This window comes from Gopherus evgoodei, chromosome 3 (assembly GCF_007399415.2).
Source record: "Gopherus evgoodei ecotype Sinaloan lineage chromosome 3, rGopEvg1_v1.p, whole genome shotgun sequence".
Lineage (NCBI taxonomy): Eukaryota > Metazoa > Chordata > Testudines > Testudinidae > Gopherus > Gopherus evgoodei.
Window position 1 is genome coordinate 208,337,689 of NC_044324.1, and position 15,853 is coordinate 208,353,541.

At 44.5% G+C, this 15,853-nt stretch overlaps 1 protein-coding gene across 2 annotated transcripts in view; it reads right to left on the bottom strand.

Moving 5' to 3' along the window:
* Window positions 1-1,551: 1,551 nt before the first annotated feature.
* Window positions 1,552-15,853, bottom strand: part of SLC1A4 (solute carrier family 1 member 4) — a 37,366-nt gene continuing 23,064 nt past the window's right edge. Inside the window, exons 5-8 of one of the 2 annotated variants that reach the window (XM_030557898.1) lie at window positions 11,088-11,321; window positions 10,206-10,400; window positions 8,412-8,546; window positions 1,552-5,180 (exon numbers count right to left, since the gene is read on the bottom strand). In XM_030557898.1, coding sequence (XP_030413758.1) covers window positions 4,946-5,180; window positions 8,412-8,546; window positions 10,206-10,400; window positions 11,088-11,321 — 799 coding nt within the window. In that variant the 3' untranslated portion in view covers window positions 1,552-4,945. The remainder of the gene's footprint in view (window positions 5,181-8,411; window positions 8,547-10,205; window positions 10,401-11,087; window positions 11,322-15,853) is intronic. The other variant, XM_030557899.1, reaches the window with a different exon arrangement.

Here is a 15,853-nt window from a genome sequence, read left to right on the forward strand (position 1 = left end):
TTTGCCCCAGGCCCTGGGCCCTGCAGTGGCCCCCATGAGAGTTTTTCGGGGCCCCTGGAGTGGGATCCTTCACTCGCTTCGGGGGCCCTGGAAAACTCTGAAGGGCCCAGGACCCCAGAGCTTCTTCCACTCCAGGTCTTCAGCGGGGAGGGGGGTGTCCTTCCGCTCCAGGATGGAAGGACCTCCCCGCCACCAAATTACTGCTGAAGTGGGGGCCCCCCACTGCCGAAGACCCCAGGCCCCCTGAATCCTCTGGGCAGCCCTGTAAAGTGTCTTCACCAGACACACTACAGTGGAGCAGCTGCATCAGTGAAGTTGTGCCAATGTAGCGCTTCTAGTCAGCGGCAGCTCCAGGCACCAGCACTCCAAGGCTGCCTGCCTGCCGTGCTTGGGGCAGCCACAAAGCTAGAGCCGCCCCTGCTTCTAGTGTCGACCTGCCCTATGTATAAATGAGAATCTGGGTCAGACAAGTCAAGTGACTTGAGTCAAGTGGCAGAACTGGGACTAGACCTCAGGGGTTCCTGGCCACCAATCCCATACTTATGCCTAGCCCACACTGCCCCTCACAGGCTGTGTCTCTGAACCAGAAGCCTTCTCTCCCGTAGTACATCCCACAGCTGAATCACAGCAAACTGACAAAGACTTAATTGGGAAAAGGGCCACACCACAACATTATACTAAAAACAGCAGCACTTTGGAACTGCAATACAAAGATTGCTCCTCACACTGACAGCCTGAGGGACGTTCAAAGTACCAGAGTGAAACCGACAGGTCCCTATATGCTGACACCTGCTCTCCTAAGAAGGTCTAGAATACTCCTGTTTGTATAACTTCTTGGACTGTTCGAAACTAAGAAACTTTAGATACCTCCCATTACAGAGGTAGCCTCCTACCCAAAGCAAAGGCAGGCTACTTGAAGTCTCCAAAGAACCTCTACCCACTCAACAACAATGTGGCACTCTCTTCTCTGATGCCACATTCAGAAGTGCCAGCAACCTCTGCAATCAGTATTTGCACGAGCGTTGCTGGCTGGAATAGGCTGGTTGACGGGTGTAGTGAGGTCATACTGTGGAAATATCGCTTTGTAGAATAATGTTTCCAGGAGTGATATCAAGAAAACAATGGTCTTGTGTCAGAGAAACCCACCACTAAACCAGAGAGTCTGAGATAGCTGTGGATAACCTGGTAGATCTTCTAATTCCACCTATGGTCCCTCTTTGCCTCCCCTCTCACTGGAATAAATCAGTAGTAACCTTAATGAAATCCCCGCACCAGTGCTAAATAGGGTTAAGTGAGGGCCTTAGAACCTAAACTATGCCGTTATGATCCTGGTCCCTGGCTCCCTCCCCTTAGAGAGTGCAGCCACAGGAAACGGAGGGCACAACCTCAGAAAATGCATAGCAGCCTGGAGTCTGTTGGGGGAAGGCTCTCTTTCAACTCCTATGGAGTACACTGGCTCCAGGGAGAAGGGACAGTAACTGCCCCTTCTGATTCAAAGACCAAAAAATACTTATTTCATACAAAGGAACTGGTATATTAATGGCAGGAAAATCAATTGACTCAGCATGTTTTCAGCCTGGAGACAAATTGAGGAAGGGACCAGTGCAATTGTACAACTCAATTCTACACATTAATGCAAAGGAATTGGAATTGTTTACAGACCATATCAATATTACAAAGAAATCCTGGTGATCTGTGCTGGCAGCAGTACAGATGTGATTGGCTTTACTGGCCTGGCTGCTGAGCACACAACAGCTGCTTTGTCTGCCAGCATGCAGTCCCTTTGCCACAGCTTCTGTAAAGTGCTCTGAAATACAGTGTTCTTTGTGTAATACGGTCTGGTGCATCATAAGTACTATAGCCGAATACCAGGCCAGTCCTACACAGTAAGAAGACGCTTCAAGGACCTTTTATAGAATTTTTTTTGTAATGATGTTATTTTAAGGACCCAATTTAATGTCAAGAAAAGTGAACAGAAAGTTTCTCATCAACTTAATTGCATTTTGGATCAGGCCCCACGTTACAAGAACAGATGCTAAAATGTACAATCTCATTTGCATTAAAGATACTATAACCTTGGCTCCATTACAATTTTGCATTGTACATGCACCTCAAAGAGTACAAACTACCCAAGTAGAAATGACAAAGCCGTCAAATAGGACTGCACAGTGTTTAAGGCAAGTAACATCATGTGTAAGAGCAGACAATGAGAAATATTACTTATGACAAGGATTATCAAAAGAAATATGTAGTTTGACTGGCACTGAGAAAGTGATTTTCCAGGGAATCTCTTGGATGTCTCTTGCTACATTAGAATAATGAAAGGACTGGCTCATTGTACAAGCTTAAAATAGTTTTGCTACCTGCAAGATTCCAGATTTCTTGAACATTAAGAAGAATGGTCCTGAACAATCTTGTGGTCCATACAAATTCTCTGGCACTTCTTTGCACAAGCAGGAGTGTTGGCCTTGGTTAAATTCCAGCTCCAGTAATTAGCCTAGCTCCCTAAATGTAACTAATGCAATGTGCTTTACATGAGGCTCCATCTAAAATCTATCTAGAAACTGAAGCTGCTGCAGAATTCCACAGCTCGTTTGTTACAGGGTACATCCTGTGGGGAACACGACACCCCTGCTTTTGGATCGGCCCTGGCAACCTATCAGGTACCGTGTAGAATCTGAACTATGCGCTTTGCCCTATAAGGCGCTCAATGGCCTGGGACCTAATGAACACACTATGCTGCCACAGTTGGGACTGTGGAATAGGGACAACTGAGTTGGCACCCCAGAGAGAGGGGGCAGGGTATTCTGCCAGGGGCCCGCCAATCTAAGAGTCATACCCCACGTTGGTCCAAAATATCCCTAGTGTGTTGACCTTCAGGACAGGTGGTAAGGCCCTTTCGTGTTCCTGAGCTGAGGGGAACTGGGAGGAATCTTACGGGGGATTGTAAGATTGTGACATTACTGTCAGGTGCTGGGTGGTGAACACGTTAATTATTGGGCAAAGGGGAGTCCCGCAAGGAGTCTCTTTATACCACTATATTTTTAAAATGAGTCAAGGAGTGTTGTGGGCTCTTTCTTTATAAACATGGGTTTAAATCAAAAGAATAAATTCTATGTGCAGTTTCAGAGCTGACTGACTCTTTCATCGCTTCCTATCTTAAGCATGTGTGTAGCATTGCTGTGCACAATTCATTTCACCTCACAGATGGCTGCGTTTCATTGGTGTGGGCTGTGATCCCTGTGTACACCTTGTGTAGCAGTTTGTAAAGGAAGACTAAGGGAGAGAATTGCTGCTTTTTACCTAGGGTAAATGTTCATTGCTGAGACAAGCCAACAATAGCACAACTGCTCCCCTCTGTTCCATAAGCAATAATGATGCTAACCACGCCTGGGAGGCTCACACAGAGAGGAGCTGGGACCATGCATTGCATTGACTTGTGAGGAAAGGGAAGCCCCATCCTTTGAACAGTGTTCATTCTGAGGCCCTGTCTCAGTGGCAGTCTGGCCATTGATTCCAATGAGCTGTGGCTCTGGCCCTGTGGGGGCAGTGTAGAAGTCAGGGAGCAGCTGGTTCAGTTTCAGGCAGAAGACCCTGTGGGAATTAAAACTTGCACCATTAAGTCTTGGCCTATGGCTTCTTCCACCTCCTGTGGTAAGAACAGACACGATGAGAGCAAACTGCTGCAGACAAGGGGTCCAACAGTGGCACTTCTGTCAAGCTGGCTATGCTGCTCAAAGGGACAGGGACACCAGGGCAGCATGCAAAGAGGGGCAGGCACAGCGTGCCAAGAGCCAGGATGATTACCAGTAATCATTGGATTCCACATGCCTTCCCCTCTCATGCCATCAGTAGTCCCTACTCAGGACAGCCAGGGGATAATGCTCTGGATTTTTCATCAGTTTTCACATTTTGAGTTTTTAATATTCCTTTCTCATCTGAGAAATGTTGCCTGGAAAAGGATGTGTCCTAATATGTCTGACTTGAGCCATTAAAGAAACAGGAACAGTTTCTAGCGGCAGTAGGTGCATGTGTGTGTTTAGGTGCGTAGAGCTGAATTCTTTATCACTCAGGGTTGTTATAGACAATTCTCTTGTAGACGCAGTTATACTGTAACTTGCTATAGAAGTTTTCAACCCGGTGTAATTACTTTGCCAAAACTGGCTTAAAATTGGTTTGTCAGTTTTAAATACGGAGCAGAGCAGATCTTTGGTCTGCATCCAATCTTTGTTATGTTAGAGTTTAAAGTTGCGGGGCTGATTTCTATCACTGAAAGCTAGGAGAATAGAGAGTGAACACTGCCACAATGTCTGCTTCCTGGGGATGTTTTGATAAAGTTGCTTGGCAATAGAATGAAGATCAGATTCCCCTGAGCTATTAATTTGGATTCTAAAATGACTGGTCTTCAGCATTTATTTGCTGTAACATGTGCACAAAGGACAAGGGGGTGTGTCTGTTAGAAATGCACTTTCTATTTTCCCATTAGATACTATTAAATAGGTGTTTCTGAGAAAGTACTGGCTCCTGCATAACATTACCGTGCCATTCAGGATCCCCTAGTTCTCAGATCTGTTTGTGGTGCAAATTCCATCTACAACCAGTATGTCCTCTCGGTTTAGCCTCTTTTCCCCTCCCCATGGACTTTTACTAATAAATATATTTTTAACTCCAAAAAAGAATCCTTACTGGTACTGTTGTCATACACATGTATGCATGTACACACACCACACACATACCTGTGTTGTAGGAAACATCATAACATCATTATGAAGTGATCGCTCTCTCCAGGGAGACACAGACAGCCACACGCCTAACAAGTCTGTAGCTTCAAATCATTGCCACTGAAACTCAAAAGATGAACACACAGCCAGTTCCTAACTGCAGTGCAAATGGTCTAGCATGTTAACAAGGCAGCAGTCCACCTGTTTGCAAGTTTTCCCCGAGTTCACAGTACTGATTCTTTTGAGTCTGGCTCCGCAGTGCTGGCTGGGGTGGGGACTTGGTTCCTGTGTGTTACCAGAGGCGATGTTTCCCCTTCAGATTTGTAGTTGGGAATCGCTTCTACATTGACTTCATCTAGCTCCTCCTCTTTCGCTGTCTTTTCTTTTTGATTCAGATAATGGAGGATACCTGCTCCTAAGGCATCTCCTTCAACATTCACAACAGTGGTGGTTCGGTCCCTGGTCAATGGCAAAAGCACACAGGCACCCTTTTAACTTAAGCAATACAAATGATTAGGGGGCTGGAGCACATGACTTATGAGGAGAGGCTGAGGGAACTGGGATTGTTTAGTCTGCAGAAGAATGAGGAGGGATTTGATAGCTGCTTTCAACTACCTGAAAGGGGGTTCCAAAGAGGATGGATCTAGACTGTTCTCAGCGGTAGCTGATGACAGAACAAGGCGTAATGGTCTCAAGTTGCAGTGAGGGAGGTTTAGGTTGGATGTTAGGAAAAACTTTTTCACTAGGAGGGTGGTGAAGCACTGGACTGGGTTACCTAGGGAGGTGGTGGAATCTCCTTCCTTAGGGGTTTTTAAGTTCAGGCTTGACAAAGCCCTGGCTGGGCTGATTTAGTTGGGGACTGGTCCTGCTGTGAGCAGGGGGTTGGACTAGATGATCTCCTGAGGTCCCTTCCAACCCTGATATTCTATGATAATTCAATATATAGGGCCAAATTCATCCCTCGTGTAACGCCACAGAAGTCAATGAAGACAGAAGGAATACTCATGGATTGACAGTGGTATTAGCTGTTCTCTATAGGTATCATCATAGTTTAAGTATTATAGAAATGTAGAGTGCTTTATGGGTGGCTCCAACTATTAGCGTTGGCTGTTCTCAATCTCTATGCTTCCTCTTCAGCTGCCAGTGTAACACTTCACCTCTAGACAAGGGGGCACTCACAAGGGATCTCCCCTAAGACAGATGTGCTTTCTCCACTATCCCACTGCTTCCACTTCTCTCCCTCCACAGCTGTCCCCACCAGCATAGGAAGAGTGAGCCCTGAATCCATTCCTGACTTTGAGTCCCCTGAATGGTCACTCGTGGCCCACTGCTAGTCTTCCATCACAGAGGTGGGAAAGGCTGCCAAGTTTGAGTATGGATGAATTGGGCTCTTTATTTTTAACTAAAGAGAAGCCTGTAGTCTGCACATCACCCAAAAGCTCAGTGAGCACACATGGGAGCCTGTTCCAGGATGTAGACAGGCCCTGTTCATGCCTTTCCTTCTCCTGCGCTGAGCTTCTTTTCATTACTGCCTCTGTCCCACCGGGCCCAGCTTTTCATCCAGCTTTCACTGGATTGTTTCGCTGCCTTTGCTCCCCTAAGCATAGTGAAACCTGGCCATGTTCTAGCCTGAATCAGACCTTCCAACCCATGATGTTCAGGTGAGTATGAAATCAGACACCAAAGCACCATCACTAGTGCTGCTGTCTGAGCTTTGGCACCATGTCCCATCCTGCTGCCCCTGGGCCATGCACCACAAGCGAATGTGACAAGGCTACAGAGTAATGAAAGGAGGTTTCTGGATCACGTTGTTGCTCTGAAGTGGGAGAGAGGATTAAAATGACGGCTATCTGCTAAAAACGGGCATATTTCTTCCCTCTGTGCTCTGGGACCTCACTCAGTCTACTCATGGACTAATTTCACCATGTGCTTAACTTGTGACTTGGTACTATTTGCTTATTCAACGCTTTGCAATAAAATAGGTCACAAGGTTACTTCCCTCCCGCCCCAACATCCTCATCATTATAATCACATCAGCTGCAATAACCAGGCTGCTTCCCGTGCAGTACTGACAGCAATGCATCGCGGTGTACTATGAAGGGAAGGGGACTGTGTGGAGGAGGCACGCGATACACAGAGAGTGCAGTTTATTACTCAAGGAGGAAGGGGCTCAGAGCCATCCAGACCAAGAGGGAGCCCTGGGAAGCCCTATGCACAACTCCTGCAGCTTCCTGGCCCACAAAGGATGGTGCAGCCACTGTCACACCTGTCAGGAAGGTGCATCATGTGTGGCCACGTGTGGAGGGAGGGGGCTAGGGTCACTGCTCAGCCTCCTCCCACAACCCCTTTTAAAGTGGCTGGTGCCCAAGGTGACCAGGCCAGTGCCTCTAGGAAGCATAGGGACTGCGACTATGCCTGGCCCTTCACAATGAGAACAAAGTGGGTGGGGGTGAGGTAGGAAGGGAGAATGATTGTTGCTCTTTTCCCTTGCCTTGTGCATCCAGCAATAACCTGGCCCAGGGATTTGCCTCAATAGCCTTCTCCAGCCAATGGTCTTGACTGCAGACTAGGTCAGCGCACTCTAAACCTTTTATTTCACTAGCACTGAAAGGTCGGTGTTAAAGTACTTTAATGTTAGGCTTTCTGGGTTATTAAGATTGATTGATAAATTTCCTGGGCATTGGGGCAAGGAGAGGTTCAGAGTCAGTGAGTAAAACTCTGCTGTAAGTGGAGAGTTCGCAGGCGGACAGCAATGATTAAAGGGCGTAAGAGATTGGTTGAGCGGAAAAGGCTCAAAGCCCCATTTTAGACAGCTCAGTTAAAGTGACAGAAGAGCTATCTACACCTCTCAGGTATTCGCAGATGGTACCCATGTTACTTAACTGAGCTATACAAATGGGGTCTTTTAACCTTTCCCTCTGGGAGTGAAGTTATTTAGGGCGGTACAAGAGGGTAAATCTAGGAGTCATGAGAAGAAAGTTAATCTGAATAGCAGGATCATGATTTCAGAAGGGAGATTTGTCTTGGTAAGAACTGAGCAGAACTGAATAAGAACGTCAGAATTTGGGCCTTATCTGGCTCTTTCCAACAGCAAAGAAAGGAGAGGAGCAAAAATAGCTAACTAAACTCCTGATGAAAACTGCTCCTGTCCAATAACATGTTCATGCAGCAATATCAGCTCTGTTTTATGAGCACCGCTTGTCCTCTGACTCCACTCTTCTGCCAGTGTAGGATTGTTCCCAGCCCTTTGTCTACCCTAGTTTTAAATGTCTGAAGCAACAGGGTGTGTACAGCTTTCCCCAGGAGACCATCGCACTGCCTAATAAATCCAATGCTCAGGAAGCTTTCCCCATTATTCAGCCTCAGTCCTCTTTTTCTTCTATCCCCTATACCCTTCGTACAGCTCTAAATAATTCCTCTCAAGAGAACTAGCATCAGCGGGAATTTCATCTCAGCAAAGATGAAGTACAAGTTGAATAAGTACTCCAGGATCTGCCCCATAGTTCTTATTTAACTGAAACTGAATTATGTTATTCTTGGCCTTTTCTGGGGAAGAGAGAGAGTGTGTAAACTCGATATACAACTGTTTGATTTGCGTTTTTGTTTTCTAGACTATTGTTTTTGTTCCTCTAGTGCTCTGCTTCTAATTACATATGCAGCTGCAGATGATATATATTATACAGTACTTACACAATCCAGTCTACTGCTAATATCAAGGATAGATCGTTGGTGGGAAGTCCAATGGCCTCCAGGATAATAGCAATGGTCAGAACTCCTCCAGCTGGGACTCCAGCCGCTCCAACGCTGGCTGCAGTGGCAGTCACACTGAGAATGTTTTCAAACACGAGTTAGTGCAGTTTCACTAACACGCTCATTCAACGGTTACAGTGCCTATTTTCCTACAGTGGCAATTTTAACCAAAGCAAAAGGAGGGGGGCAAATGTAACTTCTTTGTCTACAAATTCTTCCGTATCAGGCCATGTATTCTGCAGATGTCCATACAGAAATTAATACTGTTGGGTGCTGAGTGCTGTTATTCTGCAAGAATCAAAACTAGCTATCCAAGTAATGACTCTGCTGCGAATACTACCAGTGTATTTTCAGATGAGCAACGTGCATCACGGTGCATCACTGACATGTACATGAAAAATGATCACAGCAATCAAAGTGTGCTGGATGCTTTGCACTCAGAATCAGACCTGTTCCTGCCCAGAGGAGTGTAAGTGATCCAAATGGACAAGATGCAGGCAAAAGAGCAAGGGAAGGAAGCAAATAACAGGAACAGGGGTGGCTGGAAGGAAGGAAGCGGAGCACACAGAATATAGCCCAGGGATGTCTGCGGGATGCAGAATGTTGGTGTCTTAGAGGTGTTAAAAATTATTTGTGGGATCACTGAGAGATTTTGGAGGGTCTTGGGGAGGGATCTGAAGGAGGAAAAAGACAGTTCATGGTATATAGGTTATGTCAGGTGTGGAAGGAATAGCTCAGCATGAGGGTGCTTGTGGGAGAAGGTGCTTGATTAGCACAGGGATGGGTGCAGTATTGATAGACAAACAGGAGGGCACAAAATGAACATGCAAAATGATAGGCGGAGAAAAGGCTCCCAACAAGGCAGTTGTGGAAAGCTAGGGATGGGTCACAGGCCGGGGCAGAGGCACCCAGCACGTGAGGGCAAGGTGTATGAAACTGATGATGTGCAGCTGCCAAATGGAGCGCACAAGGGGAGCAATGTGGTCAAAGTGCTGCACGCAGATGACAAACTCGAGGGCAGCATTCTGGGTAGATGGGAGGGCAGTGGCCTGGGCACTGAAAAGGCCAGAGAAAGAGAAGTTACCGTAGACAAAGTGGGAAATTATCAAGGCAGGGAGGAACACAGCAATTAGCAGTGAGGACAGGAAGGAAAGGATGGGGTTTGGATTGATTGTAAAGAAAGAAGTGACTTATTGGTATCCGAACACGAAAGGTAAAAGAGAACAAAGTGTTAAGGAGGATATGGATGGCAGGGGCATAGGAGAGGCCATGGAATTACCTAGCTTGATGGCTAGGGGATAGGGACAGGGGAACTTGAGATGGAGAGAAGAGTTCTGCACAAATGATGTTTTTGAGATGCTCAGCATCCATTTAAGATTCAGATCTAGCCTTTAATCTCCAAATCTATCAAACCTCCCTAAATTTCAGTACACGTCAAAACGAGATTTATAAAGCTTGAAAGACTCCTGTTGTATTGTTGAACAATATGTTCCACAGAATTTACAGACTGCAGTTCAAAGGTCTGGTCTGGGTTGTCCTGGAGTCTCCAGGAATTAAAGATTCTGCCATATGATGAAATCTCCAGGAATACGTCCAACCAAAACTAGCAACTGAAGGTCTGGAATTTGAACTGCTAGGTATTAAAAAATGATTAGTGTTTAAAAACAGAAAGACCTCAGGCTTAGCATGGTGTTTGGGGGCCAGGGAAATGTGTTTGAATCACAAGCAACTTACAGAATAGTAAAGATCTGTCCAGCATTGAGGTCAACATTATTCAGCTGAGCAATAAACACAGCTGCCACGCACTGGAATATAGCAGCTCCATCCATGTTCACAGTGGCCCCAATTGGAAGGATGAACCTACTGATCCTCTTGTCTACTCCATTGTTTTCTTCAATACACTTGATCATTGACGGGAGAGTAGCTGAGCTAGAAACAGACAGGAAATAAGACAATCATGGAGCAGCACAGTCCTGTCCCACCCAGTGCATAAGCCGTCAGGTTACTAGCATTTTTATAATTTCCATAGTACTGCTACATCGAATTCTAGGCCAAGATTTTCAACATTAACTAGTGACTTTGGGTGCCTGACTTGAGATGTCTTAAAAAGGCCTGATTTTCAAAGGGCAGGTTGGGGGTCAGCACTTTTTGAAAATCAGGACCTTTTATAATGCCTCAAATTGGGCACCCCAGATCACTAGTCCCTTCTGAAAAGCTTGGCCAAGAGCTATGTGTAACTATCCTCAGCAAGTGCACAGCTTGTTTGTGAAGTGGTGTTGCCTTCCTCCTTGGTTATGGTTAAGAAAGAGATTTCCTTTAAATGAGAAAGCAAACAGATTCCCCAGTCCCACACACTGTGTCGCTGAAATTGTCAAAATATGGGCTGCACATCACTGCTAATAATGGCATCAATATTGCAAAAGGTTATGCCCGGATGTCTAGTTACCCCTGCTGATGCCCTACTGGCATCAGTGGAAATCTGTAAGGGGCATACCGTATGCCTAACCACAGTCCTTTGCAGGATCAGGGCCAATATTTGCATCTGAAACTTGTTCACATTAAAACATTGATTTACCATACCATCATTCGATACCAGAAACAAGCACAATAGCACACCTTGAACACGTGGCAAAGGCTGTTGCGAATGGTGTTATAAGTCCTAAGAGAAAGCTGAAAGGATTTTTGCGTGTGAATGCAAAATATATAAGTGGCAAAATGATTCCTCCATGGATAACGTGACCCAGAATTGAGGCAAAGATGTATTTTCCCAGGCTGGTTACCAGAAGGACAATATCTTCCATTTCTACAATCTTGCTTCCAACAAGGAATGTAATGCCAATAGGCACATACCTGCACAAAGAAAAACAAGGGTTGTCTTTCATTAATATTAAGCAAGAGGAACAAACCTTAAAAAGCCACATACCACTTTCATTTTTAGGGACCAAATTCTTCCCTCCAGGAAACCTGTGTACAGCAGTCTGCCCCTCCTGAAGAAGTGGAATCTGCAGGGAATTCCATGCCTCCAGAACCACAGAATACACGGGGCCATGCGCTCTATACACTTATGCTAAACAAATTTACAATGGTTCGAGTTCTCTCTTGATTGATAAAGGGGATATTGTCAGCCTGGATAAGTTGCCATTGGCCCCTGGCCTGAATGAAACATCGAGGAAGGCTGTAAGTGGCACTGCCAGGAGAGGCGATGGTGCAGGAATGTTGGCAGACGCTATCAGGGAGATTGCATGCCCATAGGAGAGAGTGCAGGAGAAGATGTCTATTGTGGAGTTTTATTCCACCAGCGAGGGTGCCAGGTTAGTTCCTGAAGCTCAGAAAGCGCAAGGCCAGTCCAGGGAAGGCATTTAATTCTAGTATTTGTCTACAACAACTGAGTGTCTGGAGCCTCACTCAGGCCTATAGCTCTATACACACAGCCATCCGCGGACACAACAAATCTTCGGACATCAGTAATTTGTTTGTGGTTTCCTTTGTCAGCAACAGTTTACAGTCCTCAAAGGGAGCTCCTTGGGAGCTGCATTTAGGCCCAAAACACGTCTCCAGCTCAAGGAGCCTCGCTGTGTGCTGGGGAATTCCCTGGTCTGAGAGAAAGAGAGAAGAAATTCTCACCACATCACAGCAGCTACTACTCCAGTTTCCAGGCTTACTCCAGTCCATGGCCCCTAAAGCAACAGCTGGTGGATCAGAATATGAGTAGATCCACCAACATGTCCCTTCCTCTTCCATCCCACAATCTGCCCCAGCCCTCAGAAGAAAACCAATGTCACTTCTTGTACAGCACCCCAGTCCTCCCCCTGGCCTGTGTGAGCAGCAGCTCCCCCTTCTTGGCTGGTATGATGAAGGCTTCCCATCTTATTTCAATTTACTTTAGCCACTGGCTGACAACAGCCCTTAAAGGTTTGACGGTTGGGTTTGGTTCACAGAAGGCGAGGAGATTCCAGACACTTCTTATCTTGTAAGAACAGTTTTGCCCACCCCTAACTTTAACTCGAAAAGTGTGAGAGATTTTGGGTAAATATCAGGACGACACCGATAGCCTTACAGAAGGAAAGAGGAGAAGTGAGAATTACTGTACATTGCCATGTCAGGCTCAGAAACATTCCAATAATCCACAAAGAAAAGGATTACACACAGCTGATTAATGTGGAGAGTTAGCTTCATAATGAGCTGAGTACAAGAACCACCACCTATCAGTTTTTGATAGCCTGGGAATTACACTCCAGAGTGAAAGCCGTAAGCTGCTTTGATACTTTTACATTTAAATCCCTAATGACAGAAATGAATGTAAAGGTCTGTATTTATAAGGTCAGATATTTTGTGGAATCCATTCCATTTCTTGGGGGAAAAAATAGCAGTTCAAGTGAAAAAACTCACCTGTCAGGATGTATATACATGGAGTTAGAAAAGGAATGAGCATAATTTGAGAGACTTTTTGAATGGTTACAGGTTTCAGAGTGATAATCCTGATTATCACTACAAAAGTTTTTTTCTCCTGCTGATAATAGCCCACCTTAACTGATTACTCTCATTGTACTTAGTATGACAACACTCATTTTTTCATGTCGCGCGCGCGCGCGTGTGTGTGTGTGTGTCTCTCTCTCTCTCTCTCTCTCTCCTCCAACTGTATTTTCCACTGCATGCATCCAATGAAGTGGGCTTTAGCCCACAAAAGCTTATGCTCAAATAAATTTGTTAGTCTCTAAGGTGCCCCAAATACGCGTCGTTCTTTTTTCTTGAATGGTTGTGGTTCTTCTCTACAGCAGTTTCAGCACCTAGAGTAACATGTTATTGAATAAGCATTGTTTGACTGGGCTTGGCAGAATGATATTCCCCACAGACAGTTGAACAGTTTGGGTCTCTTATGTAAGATGTAACCTCCAGCCATTCAGCATACAGTACATAATGAATGGGAGGCATGACATTAGGGGCTCTGGTTTGGATCTCACATAAACAGGTGTAAATCAAGTGATTCTTCCAGCAGTGATTTTAGAAACATGCTTTGAAACTGCAGAACTTTTCAGAGGTCTTTGCTGAGTATGAGCTACTCACTGTGACCTATCTACGGGGACCTTGAGTCTTTCAGCTGGCAAATCTGATCTGAAATTAACACCATCTCTTACCCTCCCATCAATAATTACACCTCAGATTATTAAACCGGGAAGAGTGTTTAAAATTCCACTTTCCTCTTTCCACTGTTTCTTTACTTCTATTTTGCTCTCAGCTTAGACAATGAAAAACAAATCAATGGATTCACTTTTACTTTCCTTTATAGTCTTAATGTAGCACTGGTCAAGTTGCAACTACCACATGGTAATATTTACTTTTTAAAAACTGAAATTAAAACAACAGATTTCCACTGGATTAAAATATATATAATCTTGGAAACATTTACGTTTGACCTTAGCTTTTGTAAAATGTTGGGACAAATCAGTTCCAGCTATCTTTTAATGTAACTGTACTTATGGTTTTTCATTTCTATACTTTGGATAGTAGGATAGTTAGTTCTCCTCATACGTTAGCAGGGATCTAAAACTCTTATGGCAAATGTCAAACAGAAATGTAGGCATGGATTCCAGAGAAGTGGGTGAAGGGAAGGTCCTGCTAATTACAACTCTGCAGAGGAGATAAAATAAACTATCATCAGAGGTTCAGCCTCCTTAGAAAATACATAGGCATCCAGCAGATGAGGGAGCAGGGTTATGGAGGGCTCTCTCGGAGATTAGGTAGGGTTGCCAACCCTCCAGGAGTGTTCTGAAGTCACCAGGAAGAAAAGATTAATCTTTAACAATTACGTAATGTGATGAAACCTCTAGGAATATGTCCAACTAAAATTGACAATCCTATCTGTATGTTGAAAGTATTGGCTCCCACATTCCCTTCCCACCCAGGAACGTGAAAGAAGTCTTTCCTATATGAATTGAGACCTAAGATCTAAGGTGAAATCCTGGCTCCACTAAAGTCAATGACAAAACTCCTGTTGACTTGAATAGGGTCAAGATTTTCACCTTTTTTGTCACTTTAATGCAGTGGTTCCCAAACTTCAACAACCTGTGAACCCTTTCACTAAAATATCAAGTCTTGTGAAACCCCTCCTAAAAATGAATAATTCCAGGGATTTTCTCCTTTATCTGAGTATAAATTATAAAAGCAGTGATCTGGGAAATATAAATTTTGTTATGACATGCATATTACACACTATTATTATTTATTATTACAGTATTGTTATTACATTATGAAAATGGCAACACTCTTCCAATATCTCACTTTCATAGCTTTATCACCTTGAATAAGCCTGTTATAAAACAAGGCTCCTATGTTTCATTAAGGAGTATCACATGTGAAACATCATGATGGTATTTAAGAAGCCAACTCAGAGTTCCTCCTATACAAGCATTCAGGTCTTGAGCAGTCCAGGCAAACAAGGCACATTACAACAAAGCTTAAACTTGTTCTTCATAATAATTAAAAAAAAAATACTATTTAATTTAAAAAACAGCAAAAAATATCCACCTCCCTTTCCATTTCTTATAAGGACTATTGAAGTTTAAATCTCCTCAGTGTGATAGACACGCTTGCTTTGATCTGCTTAGCTCTTGGAAGTCCAGGGGCTCCAGGCTGCTGGCCCCCTGGTTTCTAGGGCCAGCTCTGTCCGGCATTATGGAATTTTTCCCTGAGAATCCCCTGTAACATTTCATGGATCCCGGTTTGGGAACCACTGCTCTAATGGGAACTCCTAACTACTCTTGTTATATGAAGGGATTGAGGTATTCAGTTGTGATTTGTCAGTTCTGCATTCTGTAACCAAGTACTTCTTCAACAGCAGACATTTCTTGAAACCCAAATAATGTTGTGTTATTGTTAAACATCTTTTTTTTTGCGTGTATTGCTACAGCTTAGTTTGTATTCAGGGCCTGAGTTTCAAATAACTGTAATTTAAAGGAATGAACTAAAATATGTGATCACAGCTGTGCACCTAGTTTGCACATGCAATTATTTCAACTGTGCATGTAAACTGGGGTTTTGCATGTACAAATTCCCAACTTCCCTGTGCAGTCACAGTGACATCGCATAAAATTAGGCACGTAATTGTGTGCTCACCCAGGTTTCTGATGCTTAGAAAAAATAGGGCTTGATTTTCAAAGTAATCAAAACTGAGTCCTGCAGCCGATTCCTAGAGGACTGTCTGTCATTCTCAAGAGACAGCCTATGGTGCGAGCGACTTTCTGCATACTGCTCATGTGCAAAGAAAGAGGCTGCATTCTTTATTTTCAAGAGGCAACACTGATAAACACGGGAGAAAATATAGTGGGCAAAACAGCCATCGAGTACCAGACTCATTGCACTGATGCCAGGCCACTCACTCTTTA